The sequence below is a fragment of the Dendrobium catenatum genome, unplaced genomic scaffold, assembly GCF_001605985.2.
Source record: "Dendrobium catenatum unplaced genomic scaffold, ASM160598v2 fragScaff_scaffold_71, whole genome shotgun sequence".
NCBI classification, from domain to species: domain Eukaryota; kingdom Viridiplantae; phylum Streptophyta; class Magnoliopsida; order Asparagales; family Orchidaceae; genus Dendrobium; species Dendrobium catenatum.
The window spans coordinates 1,583,525-1,608,682 of NW_021318533.1; the positions used below are offsets into that span (position 1 = coordinate 1,583,525).

The 25,158-nt window shown below is 34.7% G+C and overlaps 2 protein-coding genes across 2 annotated transcripts; one reads left to right on the forward strand and one right to left on the reverse strand.

Moving 5' to 3' along the window:
* The first annotated feature begins 7,301 nt into the window (after window positions 1-7,301).
* LOC110098474 (serine/threonine-protein kinase BSK5) lies at window positions 7,302-17,234 on the forward strand. Its single transcript, XM_020825316.2, has 10 exons — window positions 7,302-7,751; window positions 7,830-8,053; window positions 8,148-8,283; window positions 8,465-8,598; window positions 8,705-8,810; window positions 9,482-9,567; window positions 10,291-10,479; window positions 10,858-11,016; window positions 15,500-15,613; window positions 16,818-17,234. Exons 1-10 carry the CDS (start codon window positions 7,670-7,672, stop codon window positions 17,061-17,063), a joined length of 1,476 nt encoding a protein of 491 aa, XP_020680975.1. The 5' UTR covers window positions 7,302-7,669; the 3' UTR covers window positions 17,064-17,234.
* A 704-nt stretch (window positions 17,235-17,938) lies between these two features.
* On the reverse strand, window positions 17,939-23,061 carry LOC110098473 (mitochondrial import inner membrane translocase subunit TIM10). Its single transcript, XM_020825315.2, has 5 exons — window positions 22,841-23,061; window positions 22,407-22,459; window positions 21,227-21,265; window positions 18,344-18,413; window positions 17,939-18,182 (listed from the first exon to the last, which is right to left on the reverse strand). Exons 1-5 carry the CDS (start codon window positions 22,877-22,879, stop codon window positions 18,132-18,134), a joined length of 252 nt encoding a protein of 83 aa, XP_020680974.1. The 5' UTR covers window positions 22,880-23,061; the 3' UTR covers window positions 17,939-18,131.
* Between the last annotated feature and the right edge of the window lie 2,097 nt (window positions 23,062-25,158).

Sequence of the window (25,158 nt, forward strand, 5' to 3'; positions counted from 1 at the left end):
ATCAAGTCTTTATCCCACTATATGAGGTCGGCTACATAAATCAATTTTCTCCTTGTGTCATATTAAGATTCAAATTCTTATTTAAATCTAATAAAAATATAATTTCTTGATAATTAAGTTTTTAAGGTCTTCGAATACTTTTCTTAACATAGGTCGGATATAATGTGCCTACTCTCCTAACTAGATCATCAAAGGCTGACATTTTATGTGGTCAAACCATCTAAGACCACTTTCTCTAATCTTATCTTCCACTAGAGCTACTACAATCTTTTCACGTATATGCTCATTTCATATATTATCTCTAAGGGTAAAGCCACTCATCCACTTGAGCACCTCATCTCTGCAACACTTAACAGAGTGTTATGCTTCTCTTTTAATGACAAACATTTGAGCTATAAAAGCATTGTAGATCTCACCATCATCTTATATAAAATCTTTTCTTAAGTTTGATGTATACTTCTATGTCATATGACAGACCCAATTCATTCATCCACTTTGTCAATCAACATAAAATTTGTTGAACAAATTATGGTATGAATCCTGTATTTTTTAAACTATAAAAACTAAAAAATACTAGCACGTTTGAAGGAGTGTCCATGCTCAATTAATTTTCTTATGATTTTTTTGAGAAAAAAATATATAAATATTCTAATTTAAACATATTCTGATAGACTTAAATTTTTTTAATTATTTATTCTAAAATTAATATAATTAATGATATTATATACCGTATTAATCTCAATATAAATTTTGAAGTTAGTTTCTTTGATATAATTTATTTATTGCTTGGGGAGTTAAATTTTACTCATATCTCGTTTTAGACCTGATGAGACGATATGGTCAAAATACAAAAAAAGCAGTTAAAAAACTGACGTGAAGTGTTAATAGAAGAAAAAAAAAAATCTCAAGTTCACTTACGTCAACATCCTATTACTATTTCAGTTTGGTTGAGAATTTATATTGATAGTCACAAAAAATTATCTTGATGGAGCACAACTTTAGGGGCATATTTAAATTAGAAAATTTCAAAATTAAATTTGGGATCATCCAAACTTCACTTTCAGCAAATTTATCAAATAGAACATCCCAAGGTGACGAACTCAACGACACCAAAATCAGTTCAATACAAGCTCAATGGGCCTAAATCAAGAGACCAAAGTACATTTGGAATAATCGAATCATAGATTAGATGATCAAATGATAACCAAACATAACATGCTTATAGTCTAATCAACCAGCTCGACGAGACGAATTCAAAGAGCCTAAGCTAGATTGTTTAATACTGATATCATTAAGACACTTAAATGCTTGATAATCGTTCTACGATCAAGGGAATTAATATGTGTCGTCAAATGGAGTACCCCAAATTTATTTATCATTAACCTTTGTCATATTTTACAGGGGCATGTCACTCAAAATTTATAATAAGACCTCTTTTCACATAAAGAGGAGACTTGGACATTTGTAAGTCTGGACCCGAGCTCTAAGGTTTCAAGGATTCTAAAGTTCTATCCATGCATCATAGTTGGTGAACTTCCGTCAACCACCGTCAAACCACCACCCATTCGTTGTCTATCACTAGACCACCGCCCGCCCGGCAACCGTAATTGAACCTCTACCAAATCTCCCATCACCGCCAAACCTTCGCCCGTCCACCATTGGAGACGGCACACCAGCAACAACCTCAAGTGGTCCCCCGGGCTGCTCTCTCCCGCTCTCCCAAGCCCGCACACTCGAACTTGTCCGCACATGCCCGGTCCAACCAAGTCGCCATCCATGGCAATCGCACAACTTGCGCACATGCTCTCGCACTTGTCGGTTAGTAGGTCGAGTCAGGCAAACCCATTAACCTGGTGGGTTAGTTCGAGTCTAAATGTCTAACCCGTTTGTAAAAACGACTCAGGTTCGAGTCAGTTGAATTAGACCTATGTCAATTTCGTGCTAGACCCAAACTCAACTGAAATACCCATATTTGTACCCCTACTCATTCTAAGCCTTTGTTTGAGAAAACTTTCTTTCTGCTTCTTAAAACAACTTTTTTATAAAATAAATTTAATTTTTATACAAAAAAAATTATTTTAAAAAACAGTAAAAATGTCATCCCAAAGGATACCTAAAAGTCTCCCTTGCTCTTTCTAATTTTTCTATTTTCTCTTCCTCAGCGCAGTCCTCATTAAGATGTGTTGTGATTGTAGACAATTTTGGACTTAACCAGTATGAGCTTAGAGGTTGTTGGTGCGAAATTGATGCTCATCCTATCAAATACCACAGTTCACCAAAAGACCAAAATTGAAAATTGCAGGAAGAAAATGTGGTAATATTGCAATTAATAGAAAAAAGATGTTCTACGTTCTTGGCTTGCTTGCCTTTATGAAGCTCACGGGATATGTCTCCCAAAGTTAATGATGATGACCTTTAAGCAATTTTGGGTTAACAAGTCCACGTTCGGCATAATTGCGGATTACCTTTTTATTTTTTTTAAATTAAAATCAATTTAATGCACCAACTACGCCCGCGTGTAGTTATTATTATGATAAAAACCGACAAATATCCACATCAAGCCATAATTAAGTTAATTATAATACTAATGAAGAGGGTTAGGCCTTCGAGCTGGACGCTTGATTTGGCCTTGGAACCTACTGATATATCTCTTCTATGTAAATCAAATGGGACAATGCGTTGCTGCTCAACTCAGCATTGTAAAGAGAGAGACATGTATGAGCTCATTAAATGAGTGACATCAAGTTCTTTCATAATTTTATATCACTAACAATCCTTATCTCCTTTGCTCGGCTCAGACACACCTCATTGATGGCTCTCCTCAGTAGATAAAAAATCAGTGCAAGTGTCTGACTGCTCGAATTCTCTTTCTCATCGGGAAAACTTATTACATGCGATGTCTGGTCATGTCTTGAAGCTAATCCGGACGCATCACGTTACTCAATACATAGTGCATTGGATGACTTGATGCACTCGGATTGGGCTCCGGATGCGTTCAGACACTGCACAAAATAATATCTCTCTCATCAGATTGCAAGACTCTATCTTTATCCTCTCTCTCTCTCTCTCATCTTAAGGTATAATTATTTTATTTAAATAGTTAGATTTTCTATTTTATAGACATATAGATATTTACTTTAGTTTTTTATTATATTTTTTAATAAATTCTTTTATTTTAGATTTTGTATTTACAAACAATTATATGATAGATTCATGTTAGATTTATTATTAGGAAAATTGTATGTTAGGTTTATGTATTAATACAAATTGTTTAATGATGCTATTATTAAAAAGTATACATTGCTACATCACAAAAAATCGTCTTGATCGGGCACGAATCTTGAGGTACATGCAAGTTAGCATCTTCCAAAATTAACTACATGACCTGTCCAACAAATAGATCCAAAACCAACTCAAAAAATTTGGATTTGAGTTGACCCGATCATTAATTGGGTTGAGTTCGGTATAAAATCTTAACCCGAATAATCAAGTTAGCATCTTCCAAAATTAACTACATAATTTGTCGAACAAATCGAACCAAAACAAACTCAAAAAATTTGGATTTGAGTTGACCCAATCATTAATTGGGTTGAGTTCAGTATAAAATCTTAACCCGAATAATTTTTTATTCTAGTTAGTGATAACTTGAAATCCTAAATTAACTTGAAATTAATCTGATTATTATTTAAATTCAAGTTAAATGAATTGGGTTCATGTTAAACGGGTCATTTCTTATTAAACAAGTTAAATTCGGGTTAATCAATTTTGAGTCAAATATGATTTGTGTCTAAGTATTTTGACCTATTTGATAAACGGATTTGATTCAAGTCAAATATATTTTATTTCGGTCAATTTCAAATCAGATTTAAACTGGACTCGTCAACTTGAATTGAGATCCCTATGCTAAGCGCGATTTAACACCTTGGTATATAATATGATAGTAATTTATTTAAAAATAATTTTGACAAGTTCTTATTATTCAAGGTGAATTTAATAATCATTAAATTTATTTTAAATTGAGTGCAATATAAATTATAATCAATTAGCCATACATTCAACTTATATCAGAATAAATTTAATAATTATAATTTTCATTATAATAAATTTTGAATTAAGACATCAATCAACATAACAAATTTTCCCTATATATCTATATGGTGAATATGTCAATTAGATTCCAAAATGGGCTCTGACCCACAATGCAACTATTACTATTTAGTGGTCCATTTTGATAGTCTCTCTCACTCTCTCTTTTATAATTATTTGGTTAAAGATAGATAATTGCACATTAATATTCTTTTACCTTTTCAATGCCATTTTTTACATAAATATCTCATTTTTAATTTAAAATCTTCAAAATTATTAAAAAAATTAACAATTTAAGCTTCCTCTGTAACTTGTAAGATCATCTCAAACCGAACTGCATACGGTGAGTCGCTCGTTATTCGTTGCATTCGAACTCCAAATCTTACGCCAAAATTCGGTAGGTAAACGGTGCGGCGTCAATATTTCACTAAGAGATCTCAAAAGAAAAAGAACTCACTAAGAGATCTAAAAGATGGAACTCACAAAGAGAACGCAAAAAGCAAATTTTCATTAACAATTCATCATCTCATTACATAAGAAAAGGCCTCTATATATAGGCCTAAAAAACTAAAACAAGACACATATGCCCCTAAGGCTTACATAGGACGACCCTCTTAAGTGAGGGTAAAAACGAAAAATTCATAATAAAAATTTAAAAATTACAAATAAAATATAAGATAACGTGGGACGATGACAGCCATTGATCTTCAGCTCCTTAGATAGCCATGGACGGTTGGATGTCCGCATCAACAAGAGTAAAGAAAAACCCAATGACTAACAAAAAGATTAGTGTCTGATAAAACAAAAACCAGTCGCCAAAGAGGCCAAAAAGACTCAAAATGCAATACAAAATTTAAACACCCAGCAGACGTTGTATGCATCAGGTCTCATAATTGCCAAGAAGACCGTCCAAGGAGAAGCTGGAGTGAACCAGCATTCATCATCGTCCAACAAAACTCAAAAACCGACAATGGCCTCGAAAGTCCATCCGAAAAAGCCACAGGGCAATCCTAAAGATCATCCCAAAATCCTTCCTTAAAGAGCATAAAAAAATTCAACAGTTACTGCAACAGCTGATGAACCAACTGAAAATATTTCCATTTTGTGATTTTAAATCTGCTACTTCAGAAATCTTAGAAGCAATGGTCTTATAGCATTCAATTGAATTCCCAAAAACTCGATCATTTCTAGCCCTTCTTACATAGTAAACCGTGGCGAAAATCAAAAGGAAATAGCCGATGAACCAAAGTCGGACTCTTCACTTACGCAAAAAAAAAAATAAAAAAATAAAAACTTGCTTGCGAATTTGACAAAGACGAGTGGGAAAGAGGAGAAAAACACACTACATATGAGAGCTATGGTTACCTTCGCAGGAAGCATGCATGTGAAAGATGAGAGAAATGATGTTCAATTGGAGATGAATTACGTCATTTTGAAGTTTTACTGTAATTTAGAGTGTAAAATGAATTTTTCGTTTGGAGATTATGTAATTTATCTTTCCTTTTTAATCTTTAGAGTGTAAAATACTTGGATGAAAAGAATGCATGCCTTTCTTCTTATTTTTTCTAATAATTTTTATAGAAACTTTACTTTTCTAAAATTATAATAGAAACCGTTGGTAGAGACCACTTTTAAGACCACAGAAACAAAATTCACTTCACACTTATATGTAAATGAGACAATAAAAATATGAACTAATTTCCCTCCTATTTCTATTGCGCTTAACACTCACAATTATTTTATATATAATTTAAATCATTTTCAATCAACTGCAACAAAGCAAATTAGTCTATGGCGTAACTGTGAGAATCACAGCTGACCTAAACTATTTTTGGCTACCTAAAACAGTTTTTGTTTTTTAATAATATAAGTAACAAAAGGTTTTTTATAATTAATTCTATATTTCAAGTCTTAACTTATATTGTTCATGTAGATATTGTCCTTCCTTACCATAGTACTAAAAAAAATATATTTGATGATGATTAAAGATGTTGCATATATGAAATAATTGAGGAGATAATTAAGAAAGAGTCTCTATAACATATAATGAAAGTAGCTAAATTGATGATATGATCAACATTAAAATTTTCTTAATTTGACTTGTAATAATTCATTACTTTTATCTCAAAAAATTCGATAGATATCACTAATCTTAGGCTTTATTTGGACCAATTTTCTCCACTTCTTAAAGCAATTTTTTAGTTAAATTTTTTTTAAACTATAAATTTTTGTATTAAAAAACTGTTTTAGAAAGCATGAAGCAAGTCATCCGAGATGAAGTCTTAGACTTCATTTGTGACGGCTTTTTTACTGCTTCTTCAAGCAATTTTGTAGAAATTAGTAAAAATAAGTCTTAATCAATTACTTTTTATTAGTAGTAATTTAATATCTATATTTTATTACGAGTGATGACTTATGCAATTTACTAAATATTATCTCTTTAATTCGTGCTTGACATTAGATATTATTATGTATTTCAATATTTTTATTTTATTTTAAAATTAATGACATCTACATTTCTAAAACAAACATCTAAAAAAATTCATTAGACGTGACAAAGGTCATGCTTTGGACAAATTATTTTGTGCGGACTCTGGACATAATAAATCGTCCAGATTGTTGAGTATTTGTTGGTTATTTACTGTGTATTTTAACATACGTAGTAAATAATCAGTTGTGATTATTTGTTGAGTATTTGATGAGTTTTTATTGAGTATTTACTGATTATTTATTATTTTTACTACATTTTTCTGATTTACTATATATTTGTTATTTATTTACTATATATTTTAAAATACGTATTAAATAAACAATAAATACTTAAAATAATCAACAAATACTTAGTAATCCGGGCGATTCTCCATATCTGGAGTCAGCATAGAATAATTTTTACATGCTTTGACATTTTTTGGAATTTAACCTTCCAAAATATACTAAATATGAATTAAAAAAATTCATCAAACCCTACAAGTGCCAAATAGTCTACTTAAAGACTGAATCAAATCCTCCCTTTTGAAGCTAATTTTGATGAAGGCGGTGTTGATCTATTTATAAATTTCAAGCCGCGGGCCAGCCCGACCTTATGTGGAGCCCTATTAAATGGCCACGCGCACGCATAGGTGGTGAGCACGCGGGCCAGCCCGACCCTACGACTTGGAGCCCTATTAAATGGCCACGCCCACGCATCCGTGATGGCATTCCTACCAAAACTCGCACGGAAAAACAGAGCGCTACGAGCGTGAAAAGCTGAATACATCTTTTTTCATTTTCTACTTGCAGATTAATAAAAGTCTGCAACTGAGGCGGCAAAAGAAGGAAAGGTTCGGCAGGGAGGAAGCGAAAAAGAAATTTCGGGAGTTTCACTTCATCTCATTTCAGAAGCCATTTTCAGAGGCCATTTCTGGATCAGTTTATTGAGTATTTGAAGTCTTGCATTGATTTCTTATATCTGCTTCAACTTGAGGAAGGAGAGATCAGTTGGAGTGGTACGAGCGAGTTACTCCCCGGATTCCGGATTGTATTGAAAGGAGCTTCCCAGAGTAACTATATTACTGAATTTACTTGATCTGCACTTGGTAGAGTAATGGGAGCTCGGTGCTCGAAAATCTCTCTTTGCTGGTGGCCAATGACCTTCAAGTCATCCATTATTGAGTCCAGAGATCTGGGTACTCTCTTTCTCTCTATATCTCTCGCTCTTGGAGCTTCTGATTTTTATCACAGATGCATTTGGGTGCTGGTTGCAGAGAATGGAGGGGGAGGTGAGATGGAAGCACTGCCGGCGTTCAAGGAATTCAACTTGGAGGAGCTGCGGGCTGCAACGGACGGATTCTCGCCGGAGCGCATCGTCTCCGAGCACGGTGAGAAGGCCCCCAACGTCGTCTACCGTGGCCAGCTACTCGACGCTGATCGCACCGTCGCCATTAAGCGCTTCAACAAGTCCGCCTGGCCCGATGCACGCCAGTTCCTCGTCCGTTTCTCTCTCTCTCTCTCTCTCTCTCTAGCGCATGTGATTCAATACAATAACGTTATCTCATGGATCTCTTCCTTGTTCTTTATTGAAGGAGGAGGCGAGATCAGTTGGACAGCTCCGGGGCGAGCGCCTGGCGAATCTGATCGGTTGCTGTTGCGAGGGAAGCGAGAGGCTCCTTGTGGCCGAGTTTATGCCCCACGACACCCTAGCTAAACACCTTTTTCACTGTACGACTATTTCGAGCTAACACTTGTCTAATTCTTCTCTTTAATAATTATAATTTGGAGACTACTTTTTTTTTTTGTCTTAATTCTATCTGAATGAGAGTTTTGAAGAGTTGGGGTTGCGCCATCTTTAGATCTTTCATAATGTTTATTTTTGGAATGAATTGATATTTGAATGTGGCAGGGGATACGCGACCTTTGAGTTGGGCAATGAGGATAAGAGTGGCCCTGTACCTGGCGCAGGCCTTGGAGTACTGCAGCAGCCGAGGTCGTGCTTTGTATCACGATCTCAATGCCTACAGGGTTCTCTTTGACCTGGTGAGAAATGACACAAGTCTTGAATGTGACACTTTCAATGTGCTATCTTCTTAATATTGCTCTTTGTTCTCATTCTGGTCCCTGATTTTCTCATTATGGTGAGTAGGATGGTAATCCTAGGTTGTCGACTTTTGGCCTCATGAAGAACAGCAGAGATGGGAAGAGCTATAGTACCAATTTGGCATTCACACCTCCGGAATACCTTAGGACAGGTGAGCATACTTGCATTATAGAAAAAATAAGAACGAACTCGTAAAAAAATAAATAAATAGAGAGTGTTTCTTTAGTTCTGACTTCTGCAAGCTCATCAAGTTTATTACTTTTCTCATGCGTATTTTTTATGATTATATATTCTATTTTGCCTTTTGATCTTAACTATTTGCGGGGGATTCAGAATAATAAGTTACGATGTATGCTAATTTTGCTCATATATAGGTATTAATCTTTCGAGGAAAGAGTTGCATGAGTCTATGGCCAGTAGAAACCTAATGCAAAATATTCTTTTCACTAGCTACTTCGATTATTGCCACATAATTTATTGGTTTCTACCCAAATTATGTACCTTTGCATTGCAGTTACACAGATTTTACTGTTTAATTAAGGTTTCATTTGGGATAGCTTTTTTCTTACTTTTTAAAACAGCTTTCTAGTGCAAAAATTTCAAAAAAAATTTTGAATTTGAAATTTTTGTACTATAAAATCATTTTAAAAAGCAGTATGAAAGCTATTCCAAACGAAGTCTAAGTCACGCTTAACTTATTCCCTAATTCTTATCTTACCATCTCAATTCATGAATTCTAGGAAGAAGTCTAGGACTACAAGTCTCAAATTTAATTTCTTCCAGTGTTGGTAAATTAATTTCTAGAATTTATTTACTTGGCAGGAAGAGTGACACCTGAGAGTGTTGTATACAGCTTTGGCACTCTGTTGCTTGACCTTCTCAGCGGGAAACATATTCCCCCTAGTCATGTAAGTTTATTTTCCCTCAACTGCTATGATACAATAATTTAGATGCACGTCAAACTTGGATAAAAGAACAAGAACCAAACATAATGAAAAAGAATAAATCACGATTTGCAAAACACAAACAAACACAAGAGATTTATTTGGAAAATTCAAATATGGGAAAAAATCACGTGGGAGAAGGGATAATGGCTTCACCATGACTATAGAGAAGAGGCGGAATATAAATGACCTACTAACCTTAAGCCCTTTTCAACATATTTATAGGGCAAAAATAGAGCACCGAAAAAAAAGGTGGAATTCCAAAATACCCTTACAATCAAAATTTGTTCCGGGGTGTTTCCCCTGGAAACCCCCAACATATCTGCGAAGCGTACGACGGTCAAGGACATGAGCAAATAAAGGTCTAGCCAAATTTGAGGCAAGTCCAACACTATTTGAGTCAATTAGTGTTTTTAAAGCTTCTCAAAAAGACAGCAAGCATCTTGCTATTGCATTAGTTTAAAAAATTTTGTCAGATTAAGCCTAGTTAGCGTAAACAAAAAAACTTTATGTTAGTTCAATTTATATGGAAAGGAAAGCAAAACTATCTAAACCTTAACTTGGAGTGCTATTTAGATTTATACCTTGACATAATGCTAATCTTTAATTGTATATTTCCTATAATGTAAGATGTTTGAGTAATTGATAGTCTGGAAAATTGTGAAAGACATTAATCCCTTTTTACAGGCACTTGACCTAATTCGTGGCAAGAATTTTTTGATGCTGATGGATTCTGGTTTGGAGGGGCATTTTTCAAATGATGATGGAACTGAGTTGGTACGGTTGGCATCCCGCTGTTTGCAATATGAGCCGCGTGAGAGGCCAAACGTGAGGTCTCTTGTGTCTGCACTTGTGTCCCTACAAAAGGAAGCTCAGGTAAAGGTTTTCTTTCAAGTTCAATTCCAAGAGCGGCAATCTACATTAAAAGGTCATAGTGCACAATTTGAAGTTTTATTAGTTGAGTAGCAGTAAGCCGGTAACCTTTGCTTCGCTCTGTTTATCTTGGCTTACGATAAACCTTACTTATAAAATCTTATTCACCTAAGTTGAAGTCGATGTATTTTCACTCTTCTTATTCTTACAAATTTTAAATGTATTATTGTTCATGAGAGGCATGGATCATTACCACCTTGGACTTAAAAAGAGTATTATGCAAAGGAATATTCAGATTTGTTAAAATTTGACAACTTTAAAGGCGCTTAACTGTTACGCCCAAGCTATTACATCCAAGACTGATTCAAAGTTCTTTAGTAGGTGCCATCATATATATTGATGGGTATTCCAAATCCATCTGCAACCTCGGTTAAGCCTTTGAGTCCACTTGGTGAAGCTTGCTCTAGATTGGATCTCACTGCAATTCATGGTATACTAGAGAAGGTTGGATACAAGGATGATGAGGGAATAGCGAATGAGGTATTGCAATTTTATTGATGCACCTATTTCCCTTTTATAATAAGAATAGTTGCCGGTTTTGTGACGGCTCTAGAATATTTTCATCTGTTTTGGTTCTCCATTATTTAATCAAGTACTATTTTTATTTGGAGTGTTGCAATACCAATTATGTATCAATGAAGCTATTAATAACGTCATAGCAAAGGGAATGATGTCAATGCCCATATCATGTTCAAGTTACAAAATATAAACCTGCAATATTGTAGTCATTGGACATATATAAATAAAGAATAAATATTCCAGAGTGCAAGAGATTAGACAACATTGATTAAGAAATTATGAATAAGTTTTGAAAAGTGTTATTTGACATAATTTGGTCTTACAATTGTTATTAAATGCATCAGCACAACATAAGCAAAATTATATCACATAAATTCAATATATTTGATTTTATTATAATTGGATTCTCTAAAACTTGATCATGAAAGGAAATTAACTATTAAATAACCACCTAAAGAGATCTCCCAATTTCTGTAGTCGTTCAATCTTAGCTCCAATTGCATGCACGGGTAACTGCTGGGCATTGATTCTACCTAAGGTTTCAGCAAGTAGCAAAATCACTCTTTCTTCTACCTTCAGAAGGGAGGTCGTCCCATTTTTTTCTCTTCTTTTGCACACACAGATCAGAGGAGTCCAAAAAAGCTAGGTCGTCACTCTCTATTCTTGCAAGGAATCATCTGCTGCTGCTTTTTTTTTTCTGCATTCCTCCACGCACTCTGCTGTATTCGAACGGCCAAAAGCGGAATGGGTGGAGAAATGCCGATCGTGCTCTTGTAAATTTCCAAATGCATATGATGAGTTGGGCAAGTTTGAATGACCTGAAATAATTCGACTCAACCAGACTAGGCTCAAGTCGACCTATTTAGGCCACCTAATCTAGCCTAGTGGGTTGAGCTAGTTAGTGAATGTCATGCCATTTGGTATCGACCTAAAGGATCCTATAGGCTTCTACCACTAAGCTAGGATAGCCTAGCTTCTAGGAGATCCCTGGGGGAAAAATATTGACCTCATAAAAAATGAGGTCAGCAATATTATAAGGAATGTCAGATTGAGCCCAATATTGCTCTTCTTACATAGCCTTGATTGGTCCTTGAATTTATTCGGAAGTTACTCTTTGGTAATTGTAACATTACCACAACTTTGCTTGAAGTTTTTTAATTGTTATGAATTCTTTGTTGTTGACCTGAAATTTTATCTCTCTTGAAATTTGGGCGATGATTTGAACTTGTGCAACGGTGACAACTGACTAGTTATAAGCATTGATCTATATTACAGCTCATTGTAAACTAATAAAGTAGATAATTTTGTCCTATAAATTGAAGTGTTATAAAGCATAAGATTGTTCGTTGATTTTAGTTTATCTATGGAGTGCCTATTTGATGTGAAACTACTAGGAGTTACGATCAAGATTAAAAAGAGAATTGTTAAAGTTTGCTTTTGTAATTTTATGGGGATCATGCAAGGTAGAGTTAAGGTTTAGAAACGTTACTTTGCTTAGGCAAAAGAGTTGCAAAAGAGATTAACCAAAACGATAAGAAATTTTAATAGAAAATATTAAAGCTGACATATCCCAAGGACTTTTTTTGACATTATTTTCCTATAAGATCTGCGGAGCTTTCGACATTACTTTTTGTGCTTAGTGTAGATGATCTGGCTTTAGTATAGTATTGCTTTGCATGGGGAAACCTTGTTATTTCCAGGTTGTATGACTTTTCCCTACCTTTTGTCTGCATGAAAAATTGAGAACTAGCACCAAGTTTTATACAGACCTTGGCCACATTGCCACATATTAAGATCGCATACATGTTCACTTAACATGAATCACATAATATGCGCTTTAGCCTAAAAAGTAAGAACTTTAGAAATTCTTATGAGAACTGTCATAATTATAAATTCCAGGTAGTATTTGGGTTTCTTGTTGCTTGATGGCCTAAAGCAATGATGCCCATCTTAAAACTCGAACAATGGTGTGCATATTGGAGTTTTGCAGTTGGAGTTTACATGTTGTTGACCATGAGTAGATTTATGGGTGTTGACTACATCAAATGGAACAATTGCAGCAATTTTTTAGTTAGTCTATAACCGAGAAGGATGCATTCAATAAAAGCATGATATATATTACATAGAAGGAATATAACAATTCTTGATTAAGCTAATTTCTAGTAGACTTTTGCCAGTTACTCTAAAAACAAGTTACTGCATATAGTTTTGATGTATCATTAAAAAATTCCTAATTGGGCACAAATGTTGAGGCCAATTTGCATTGGAAACTTCAAAAATTAAATCTAGGACCATCCAAACTCTGATTTCAGCAAACTTATAGTCGAACTGAACGTCTCGAAAAGATGAACCCACGGCACCATCGTTCCAATACGAGCCAAAATGGGTCCAAATCAAGGCCCCGAAGAACATTTGGAAAGTTCAAACCATAAATTGGATAATCAAATAATTTTTAAATGTGACATGCTTATAATCTAATTGAGCAGCTCGACGAGACAAATCCAATGAGCACAAGATCATTAAATTCTGATATCATTAAAACACTAAAATACTCTATAAACTTTCAAGGATGATGTCGTCGGACTTACTCTTGGCCACCGATTGTCATCGGACTTCCGCCCGGTCACCAACTAAAGCCGAATTTACGCTCGGCTATCTAATATCGCCGAACTTTTGTCGGACTTCCGCCCGACCACTAACTGCCACTGGGCTTACATTCGGCCACTGATTGTTGCTGGATTTCCTCCTGACCACCACTCACTGACTACGATTCTTCTGACCTCCGTTGCAAGACAACGGTCTTTTTGACCTCCGTTGCCCATCGACTATGGTCCTTCCAACCTCCGTCATTTGACAACGATCTTTTTAACAATCGTCGTCCTCCAACTACGGTCCTTTCGACCTTCGTTGCTCAACTATGGTACTTTCGACCTCCATCACCGGACTACGATCTTTCTGACCACCTTGGTCCGCCGACTACGGTCTTTCCGACCTCCTTCACCTGAGAATGGTTTTTCTGACCTCCATAGCCCAATTATGATCTTTCCACCAACCTTCACCTGATTAAGGTCTTTTCGATCTTTGTCTCCTATCGACTACAGTCTCTCCGACCTCCGTCGCCCAACTACGGTCATTTCGACCACTTTCGCCCGACTACGGTCTTTTCGACCTCCGTTACTCGCCGACTACGGTTTCTTTGACTACCATCTACAGTCTATGGACTCCCTGACCGTCGTCACCCGACTATGGTCTTTCCTACCATCGTCTCCCACCGTACGGTCTTTTCTACCTCAGTTGCCTGATTACGGTCATTCCGACCACCGTCGCTTGACTATAGTCCTTCCGACCATCATTGCTCGACTACGGTTCTTCCGACCTACATCGCTCGCCTACTATGGTCTTGCCGACCAAACTAATATATTAATACTGATTATTCCAAATCCCACCATGTAATGCACTCTATATGATGTATATTTGCTACATCGAGCCAAGGCCTTACTCTCAAGAGAGTAAGGGCCTCATTTGTAATCAAATGTAAATACTAATGGATTCATTTAAACTGGGCAAGACCCCATGGTTTTTCCTTCTTTTCGGGCGTTTTGACATTAAACCTTTGGTGTCTCGTTTGAATGTTATACTCCAATTATTTATCTGTCTATGTGCTGGATCTTCATATAAAGCTAGGACATTAAACTTTATATTTCTCTACCTCCACGAATATTTTAGGACACAACAAGTATAATGCAAAAAATCAAGAGGTCCTTGCATTAATGTGATTGAGATATTTGCTTGTACTGAGATCACGGCATTGCAAGCCACGCATGAAGAATTTCCTGTTGTTAACTAGCAAGAGGGTGTGAAACTTCGTCTTTCCAAGAAGATGGGTGGGAGGGAGAATGAAGGACATAACCAATTTCCACCTCTTTACCTTTATGTTTAAGAAATAAAGTTCTGAACCTATATGTTTAAGAAAGAAATGGGTTACCAAATGCTAACTTGAAGCTGTTTTGCTATATTTTAATTTGCGTCGAGTGTACTTCAGGAGACTTCTTCACTTTGCAATGAGTTAAAATTATTTTTCCTTTTTTAGGTGAGTTAGGTTGAAAGAAAGAGTGTAGACTTTTGTTCTTGACTTCTTGTGTCCAAATTTGTATTTACGCAGCATAGAGTTAGAAAGATAGAATCTAAAAACCAAAAAAAGGGCACTTTAGTTTTGCATGCCTATTCCAAAACATGAAGGAATGTTGTATTTGCACCATTCATCTTTCAAATTTTCAAAGCCATATCAACTTAACATGCTAATGCATGTTATGGAATTCAACAGTGTATTTCTTTTTTTGTTTTTTTGTTTTTTTGAGAAAAAATCAAGTACATCTGTAGTTGGGTATGTAGATACAAATTACCTACTCTAGCTCAAAAACGTTCATTGTCACTCTTCATGCAGCTTTCTTTCCAAATGTGGACCAATCAAATGCAAGATACTCTTAACACCAAAAAACAAGGAGACATGGCTTTCCGCACGAAAGCTTTTGGAACTGCTATTGATAACTATACACAGGTTTTTTGCTCAACTCGTGCGAATTCATTACAACTAAAGACCTTTAAGTAGTGTAGCATATTGAATTGTTAAAATATCTCTATCACGTCTGCATCTATGGTTTGTGGTTGATATGTCTTACAACGACACCTATTTCCTTTAGTAGTTCAGTGCACCATTGTTTAAGATTTTGGAACCATTATTAAGTTCATTTTTGCAAGCACTGTTATTACTTAGATTTAATTATTCTTGATTACTACAGTAACAATTTCTAAAGGAATGTCAAATCCTAGATATTTAACATTCTACCAATGCTAGTTTGAGTGTGGCTTTCGACCATGCTGCACTCCTAGGTTCATAACCACTGGGGCATGACTATAAAAGCAACTAAAAAGTAATTTTCACGGGGCCAAAAAAAAAATTTTTCCTCTTAGATGCTACTTTTTCCATAATTATTAGCCAAAAACATAATTTTTACCCTTGATTGATGTAGCTTTTTTCATTATTAATCTTATGACTAGAGGATATGATAGGAAACACTTGTATATCTCAAGTATTTCCTGTGAAAACAGCAAAAAACTCTTCCAAATTTCAATGAAAATCAGGGGAAATAATAGATTTTATTGCAAGAAATCAACTACTGGAAAAAAACAAGATACAAGTGATCCTTTATTTGAGAGGGATAAATCTAGAGCCCAAAAACTAAACCCAAGAGATCCCAAAATCAGCCAAATTCAAGATGCTATAATCCTAGGAAAACAAAGTATTTCATGAATACAAATCAAAAGGAAATCCCTAAACAGTCCCTACATTCAAAATTCCATCCCAAATCCCTCAAAAATCCTTCCAAATGTGCTCCCGTGAACCTAACGGCTTGATCGGCCTCCATGGGAGAGGCGGAGAGGTTCCACCTCTATTTGCCTGGGCCGGTCCCTTGTGGACTGGCTTGACCGGTCCAATGGACCAGTCTAACAGGACCAAAGGAGCAAAATGCATGGTAAGTAATTATCCTAGTTATTGTTAAGAAAATACTAACGAGAAGACATTGAATCCAAAAAAAAAAAACTCTCCTTCTCCGAGACTCAGTTTTCTCTTTAAAAGATCCAACTCTACCTCTGAATGAAAGCGCCTATGACCACCATATTTATTTTGTTTTTGTTTCTTTTTATCTTCTAAATGCTTCGTGTACAGAAATGAAATATACTAAATCTAATTTATTTTCTAGTTTATCGAGTGTGGAACAATGATTTCTCCAACTGTATATGCTCGGCGATGCATGTCCTACCTGATGAACGATATGCCTCAAGAAGCTCTGGGAGATGCTATGCAGGCTCATGCAATATCACCTGACTGGCATATCGCTTATTATCTGCAGGCTGCTGCTCTCTTCACACTTGGAATGGATAACGACGCTGAAGATTCCCTTAAGGATGCAATCAATTTGGAACCAAAATGGAAATTTCGAAGCTAAGTTTGTATAGCATTAATGTTTTGGTTTGCATTCTTATTTTGTTTATGTTTTTGGCGTTCCATCTTGTATCTATATATCTCATTGTTTTGTCAAAATTTGCCTAGTCTGATCTGTAACTACCAAAGTAAGAAATGTGTTTTGGAGTTCCTATATCTATAAGCTTTTGATTTACAACTCGTTTGTTGCTTTAGGTTGCTTTTGGAAATTCAAATATTTAATCTCATAAATGATGGCTTAATCTTGATTTTTTTAGTTAATTTAAATCTTATTCATATGCCTTTGAATTATTGACTCTCTTCTAATAATATGATTTATCGTTCGCTCTCAACAAAATGAAAATTTGTATCAAGTTTGAGTCCTATTATCGAGAGATTATTTTGTGTGGAAACCGAATGCAGCTCTACATTTGGATACCAATTAGAATGAGCCACATCAGCGATACCGAGCCGCGGTACTACGGTATCAAGCCCCGGGCTTAAGTATTCGAACAAGATTCGACTTTCACATAGAATAATTTTTCCCTGTCATCACCATTTCACGATTGCCTTAATTTGAATATTCTAAGATTTTTTAGAATTATCCCAAACAACTTAACAACCAATATTTTTTTTTTCTATCAATTTTATTACATTTGTGACACTAGAGCATTGAAATGATATAATATATTCATTGATAAAAATTTTTATGATAAGGTTGCGAGAAATCCCTTGCAACAACGTTTACTCCATCTTCAACATGCTTCCTCATGTAAATATTGCTAAGAAACTACCTTCCTGATGACAACTACAACCTTCTTGACCCCACCTTTAACTCATTAAAAAACAAAAAGGTCAACAAGAATATCCTCACATAATTTACATTAAGATGAATTTAAATATCTTTAAATTTGCACTAAGATTAGTACTTTAATTCATTCACCAATTAAATAGTTATAATAACCATTCAACCTGTAAATATTCCCAAAAATGTAGACAACAAAATTAAACATAAAATTGTTTTAAGCTGCTGTTCCCTATTACAAGAAATACGAAAAACTATTACAAGAAGTTTTGTTTCAAGTCCCCGGCCTCACATTGGTTGCTGACCGGAACCAAGCAGCTGCCCTACTAAGTTAGTCACCTGGAAGAAAAAAGATAAAAAAGAATAAGGAAAAGAACAATGGTTTCTAGAGCACTAGAGCTTTATTGCTACTTGGTGCAAGAGCTAACCTAAAGATACAGTACAATTCATTCATATTAAAGGCAAATTAATATATAAAAAAAATGATTAAAAAAACTCGCCTGCCAGTATTTTGAAACACAGCGATCAATGCAACTATTCTCACCCATGTTGAGTTCAGACTCCTTGTACCTGAGGAAAAGAAAGGGAGAAGATCCGCAACTATTTAAAAGGACATAATGAAGAATTTATGTACACAACTCTCCTTGGCCTATTGGTTGAGAGCTTAGGCTTCCAACTAAGAGGTCCAGGGTTCGAGTCTATGTGTATGCGTTGTGTGTGTGAGTTTGCCTTAAATGGCCTAAATATCCCCCAAAAAAAAAAAGAATTTATGTAGCCAACCCTACATAATAGAATAAATATTTGATGTTATTATTATTGTAACCTTAACTCAACAAGTTATATAATCATCTATATCGCTTATATTTTCGTAATGAACAAAATAAGACCACATCCCTTAATTAAAAAAATATATCCATTAAATTTAACTATAACATACCAAAATAAATAAAATGCAATTCACCGAGAAGAAAAATAAAAATAAAATTCAAATAATATAAAATTAGATAAATATTTGAAGGCAATTTTTCACCTAATAAAAAGATTGATTTGAAAAACATATAAAATTATAAAAATTGTTTCTTAGATAAAGCCTGCTATCAAACAGCACCTAAACCTACATAAAAATGTCCATAACTTTCAAACTAAATCTCAGACAAAATCTGCAAAAAACAAAACCAATCAAAGAACATGGCTGAATTTCTATAACACTGAGAAAATGACCAGCAATGGAGATCTAGGTTGCAGGTCTTGCGGGGGAAAATGGCCAGATTTTCTAGCCATTGCCAACGAAGATTGTAGATCAGTGTTGCAGAAAGATCATGATCTTCTTATGGAAGGTTAAGTATGAGATGGCAAGGAGGATGCATGTAGGCTAGGAAGTAAGAATGTGGGTCGCAATAAGAGCACATTCCTGCGGAGGAGAACGCCCGCATTAGCAAATGCAAATGAGAGAGAGCAGGGGTGGTTCTCGCAAGGAAGGGGAAAAGTTTCAAGCCACAAAGAGCTTAATTCACAAGCCAAAAAAAACTCAACTTTTGAGAATTTTTAAGTACATAAAATATTACCTTGCACTTATTTTGCTTTGTGCCAAACAACTAAAATCTTAAAACCCATACATTTATTCTACTAACTCTAGGCTCTCAATATTCTATTAATTTTTACTTATTTTATTGGCACTATGTTCTCACTAAAAAAACATACAACAGTACACCTCATTCTGCATACTCATCTCCATTATCAATATGAAAGATATAAACTCAATATTGATCCTTAAATCTTAATGTAATTCGACTATAATTAGAGAACCTATGATCACTTCATCATGATCTCTAATACTAGTCAATGTCGGTTTAGCGTAACACCATGAACTTTATACCAGAAATGATAATGAGGACATTAATGGACTTTGTTTCGAAAATAAGGCAACCCATAAAAATACATTTCATAAAATTGAAGAGCTTATAGGACTCAATATTCTTAATAATAATGATCATAACAGCTCTGGGAAGTTTTTATTTTTCAATATATGGTCATCTAGAATTAAACCATGATACTACTTTACTATATTACAAATATGAAGTTTTACTGAAGTATAGCACAGTGCTCCTCTATGTAAAGTATGCTTTCAGGCAGCACTTCCAAAAGCTCCATAGTTATTGGCACAACATTTTACAAATATTTCAGTAGTAGAATGGCCAACCGTTAAATGCCAGTATAGCATACAGCTCGATTGAGAATTTTGAAGTACATAAAAATATAATACATAATTTTGGACTTCACAAGCACACAATAAATGTGCGACACAATAAATGCTCAAAAGTTGGATTTAGGCTTCGTTTGGGACGACTTTTTTATTGTTTCTTAAAACAGAGTTTTAGTACAAAAAATTTAATATAAATGAATATTTCATCATCATTAGCTTCATCCTAATTATTTTGGATGAGCTATATGAATCCTCATTTTTCATTGTTCCTGCCAAGTTAATTCTCAAATACACTTCCTATTAATTTTCCTCATTAATTTCTTGACACTAATTTTATCTACTCGGCTATTGCGTTTATCTTCTATCCTGTTTTTATGTTCAAACCATCTAGTTCTATATTCAACTAGCACAACTTTAATAAATCTCACTTCAATTGTTCCTTAAATATAATCATTCCTTAATTTATCCTTTCCAGCTTTGCCATGCATCAAGCTCAACTTAGTTATTAATGACTTGTTTACTATCAAAATTCAGATCCATACAACATTGTTAGCCTAATTGTAATTTTATTTAATTTACCCTTAATTCTTCATAATATCCCCTCATTAAATAAATTTCTAAGAACCTTCTCTATTTTAATCACCTTGCCTTAACTTCATAAACTATATCCCCATTTATATTCACATTATTATGTATAATAAACTTTGATACTTAAACCTATGACATTAATCCCTTTATCTTCTACTAATATATTTATTTATATTGCACAAATTAAAATTACATATTATATATTCAATCATCACTCTAATATTCTAAACACTCTATACAACAACAACAAGCCTTTATCCCACTATGTGGTGTCAGCTACATAAATCCTTTTTCTCCATTATAACCTGTTAAGGATCAAATTCTCATCTAAATCTAATAAAGAAAGGTCATTACACTCCATATATTTAGTTTTAGATCTATTCAAACGAAAGTCTTTAGACTCTAAGGTTGACCTCCATAATTCTAAACGTTATATTCCAACCATTTTCTTCATTATTTAAAATTGTTAACATATTTTAGTAGATATGTCACCGATTAGAGCATTTTAAATTGTAGAAGTAAAATCCAATATATCACAAGTACAAAATAATTGTGTTAGGCCTAAACTGAGAAAGTATAAAAAAAAACATACCTTTTTTCAACACACTTATTGAAACATGTATGAGTAAGCCTGCATTAAACAGCAAGAAATGATCAATCCAAGTTGCTCCATGATGTCATTTAAAATGCACAGTTCTATCAAATAAAATCAAATGCTTAATTTCTTTTATCCATCTTGTAAAGAGTGGGGATCAGGTATTTGGGAATGAAATTTGGCTTAAAAATGGATATGGATCACTATAACCAAGAAGTCACTAGGCATGGCAAGTACTTTGAGACAAAATTGAATTTACCAAATAAGAAGTGCATAGATTTGTTATCTTTTCCTTTTCTAATAACACCACACCCGGTGAAACAAAGTTGCACGCAAAAATAAGGGGCCTTGTCATACAAAATCTTATAATATGAACAATATGGATTACGCAGTGCAGCTAGCAAATATTGTTCCAACTTTGGATGAATTTTGGATGGAATTGGCAAACTTCAACATGAAGCTTGAAATGACAGGTTTAATAAAAATATGCATCTCAAAGATTGTCTGAACTAGTAACCATAGGTGAAATTTTTTGACAATATATTGGTTTTCATAGGCTGTAAAACACTCAATTGGTGCCGCATAAATTCAAAGGAAATGTAAATAAACGGTTCAAAGAAATCAAATCTGGATACAATGGGCTAGGAAGCTCTAACAATGTTTCATGCCGTATGCTAATGAAATGTGAGAGAAAAGTTTTTACCCAAGAATTACCAACCTCAATTATATATGCAATATCTATGTTTCATGCCGTATGCTAAGGAAATGTGAGAGAAAATATTTTACCCAATAATTACCAACCTCAATTATATATGCAATATCTCGCCTATATTCAAATCATGTGCCGAAATTCAATGATTGCCATATTGATCTCAAATCTCAATTTTTACCTTTTGTCTCATCACCCACATGGTATGAAAACTTCAGAGAGCTTAGAAGCATATGAGGATCATCAAATCTTAATCAGGATTTAAATAAAAATAAAATAAAAAAGGCTTATCCTTCAAAGAAACCCTGATGTAATGGTGTGTCTTATTTAGCATGAGCCAAAGAAGAGAAGGGAGAGTGAAAGAAATTAAAGTGCATTTGCACCAACATGCACTGAGATCCCATCTAAGCAGAAGGAATTCATAAATGACAGGCAAAAAAAAAAGGCAACAACAAGCGAACGTCTTACTTGTTAAAGAGCTCTACCCTGTATTCCATCTCTTTCTCCGCCATCCCAAAGATCTGCACAGTAGAGAGTAAATCGGCATAGCATTTTACAGGAGACATGCTATTCTAACTCGCATATATCATGAAGAAGCAAACCACGACATTAATGATTGCAATCAAAGATTGCGAAGGAAAAAAAAAGTCCATAAAATCTACAGTACGTAGAGGCAACACAAATCGACCAAAAAACCCTTCAAGTCGGTCAACGCAATGAACCCCCATAATATTCGTCGAAAAATCAAAACTTTCATAATTTTAACACCAAAACATTCTACAATACTACCGGCGACAGCGATAAAATTAAGAAAAAAACTTCAAAAATAAAAAATTTCCAGATTTGTTTTCTTCAATGAACCATTTTGTTTAATGAAACATAGACAAGCAGTAGAAGCAAACCTGTTCTTTTTCCATTGTAGATGTAGGTTTGGCAGCCATGAGAAGAGCTCGAAAAATAACTGCACGGCGCGTCGGGGAAGAGCGGACGAACACGAAAAAACCTAGACTTGCCTCCAACACAAATTTGCCACGAAAGATTAGGAATCGTACTGCGATGTTGCCGTTCGGGTCTGCGGCTTGGGTTTTGCGCTTAGCAGTTAGTCCGATACCATAACCTTGGAACTGAAATATGGTTATTTATTTGATTTGGCTCGAATTTAACTATAAAATTCATCTGAAAGCCAAATCCGAACGTATTAACAAACTTCAAAACTAGATTAAATAAAACTTTAATAAGATATGGTCAAACAGCAGAAGAGGAATATTGATGCCAACTGAAATAAAACTACAATTTGCTATTTGATTTTAAATTCTATTAGAAAAAAATATAAATTTTGTTATTTAAAAAATCATCTAAAATTAACAGATAAAACACAAAAAATTTAAAAATTTCAATGCATTAGATATTCATAATTTTCATTTACATTATATATGTTAACTTAATATTAATTTATTTTGTTGGTTAAAATATCATTCTTGAAATAATAAATTAATCCATGATTAATGGGTACTCAACAGAGCCCTGCATTGGATACCCATACCCCAATCCACCCACATACCCAACATTCATGGCTTCATGGGTGGTTATGGGTGAGTACTCAACATCGGGGGTAAACTGATTTTCATTTGCAATCACTGTATGAAATATATTGTTGCAATTCTCACCACGCAGTACGCAACAATGAAACACAATCATCAATTCGTGGTGGACTTCATTTAAAAAAGCCTGGAATGTGGATGGATATCGGCATATACTGCATCCCAAAAGTCGCCATAGTTAAGCGTGGGTGGGTGAAGCCCACCCGCGCAGAGTGTGGGTGTCCAATGGGTACTAGGACCTCATGTAGGGCTTTGATACTCAACTTGGATTTGAATAAGAATTGAAATTTGTGTTAGACCCAAATTACAGGATTGTGTTTCAAATTATATCAGCATAGAATTAAACCTATGCAATGGAGTCGAACTATAGAAAGGTTTCTCTACTCACATAATAATCTAAAAGGATTGGTTGGACCCATATTTCTTACGATAGATTTAGTTGCAAAAATATATCAAATAAAATTTTTTAAACTATTATTTTAACAAATAACAAAATTAAAATAATAAAATATGTCTTTTAAAATTAAATAATGAATTATGAATGCAAACTAGATATGAGAGAGCCAGGAATTTAATGTAGTGCCCCTAGCCGATTAATAAACCAAAGACTAATACATCTAGTTAATACATAATCAAAGCTCCTTGAGTTATTGGTGGAATAGTCAACTTGATCATTGCAACCTGACTCCCAAGAAGTTAAGATATCTGATCATAATAGAAGTCTCTCATGACAGTCAGAGTCCTGCAATGGATACCCATATCCCCACCCACCCACGTACCCAACGTCCATGGCCCCGTGGGTGATTATGGGTGCCAATTTTTATTGCTAATCACAGTCTGCATTATATTATCTCAATCCTCACTACGTAGTGCATAACACTACACCGCAGTCATCAGTCTATGATGGACTGCATTTAAAAATGCCTCGAATGTGGGTGGGCATTGACGGATACGACATCCCAAAAGTCACCATAGGTGTGCATGGGTGGGTGAAGCCCGCCCGCGCAGAATGTTGGTATCCAATGGTACTCATCCAAAATCCCATGTAGAGCGCTAGCTTTGATGACGGCTTAATATCTCTCCAATTATCTCCAATTATTGGGAATTTTGTGACCTTATGATCATGTCGGCTAACATTCCTCCTAATCTAGATAAAATCTTGTCATATCTTGAAGCTTTATCACCTTAATGAATATAGAGGAAAGTGAGCTTTAAGACAGCTTTGTAAGCCAAGAATGCTTGGATCATCTATGTTGATGGTGCTTCCAAAGAGAACAACAAGAAAGTTTGCGTCATTTTAACTAACCTCTAAGATGTCATCAGCGCTTGTGCAATATAAATTTGATATTCTAAACCAATAACAATCAAGTTGAGTATAAAGTTGTACTAACCATACTGAGATCAGCAATCAAATTGGAGGAGAAGAAGGCTTCGTTTGGTACGGCTTTCTAAATTTTTTGTACTACAAAACTGCTTTAAGATGCAGTTCAAAATAAAACCGAAGTTTATCCTCCATGATTAATCTCAGTTGGTCATAAATTAGACTGTCAAAACTTACAAAAAATGAGGCCTGCTCCTAAAGGAGATTGCAATGTTAGAGCATTTTAAAGCATAGTGTA

Bases quoted from the DNA above. Each gene is read 5' to 3' on its own strand.
- LOC110098474 (XM_020825316.2), top strand. From the start codon at position 7,670: ATGGGAGCTCGGTGCTCGAAAATCTCTCTTTGCTGGTGGCCAATGACC. The intron at 8,599-8,704 runs GTGAGAAATGAC...TATGGTGAGTAG, and splicing joins ACAGGGTTCTCTTTGACCTG to GATGGTAATCCTAGGTTGTC. The intron at 15,614-16,817 runs GTTTTTTGCTCA...TTTATTTTCTAG, and splicing joins CTATTGATAACTATACACAG to TTTATCGAGTGTGGAACAAT.
- LOC110098473 (XM_020825315.2), bottom strand. From the start codon at position 22,879: ATGGCTGCCAAACCTACATCTACAATGGAAAAAGAACAG. The intron at 18,414-21,226 runs GTATGTTTTTTT...TCTTTTCCTCAG, and splicing joins AATAAGTGTGTTGAAAAAAG to GTACAAGGAGTCTGAACTCA. The intron at 18,183-18,343 runs GCGAGTTTTTTT...TTTTTCTTCCAG, and splicing joins GTGTTTCAAAATACTGGCAG to GTGACTAACTTAGTAGGGCA.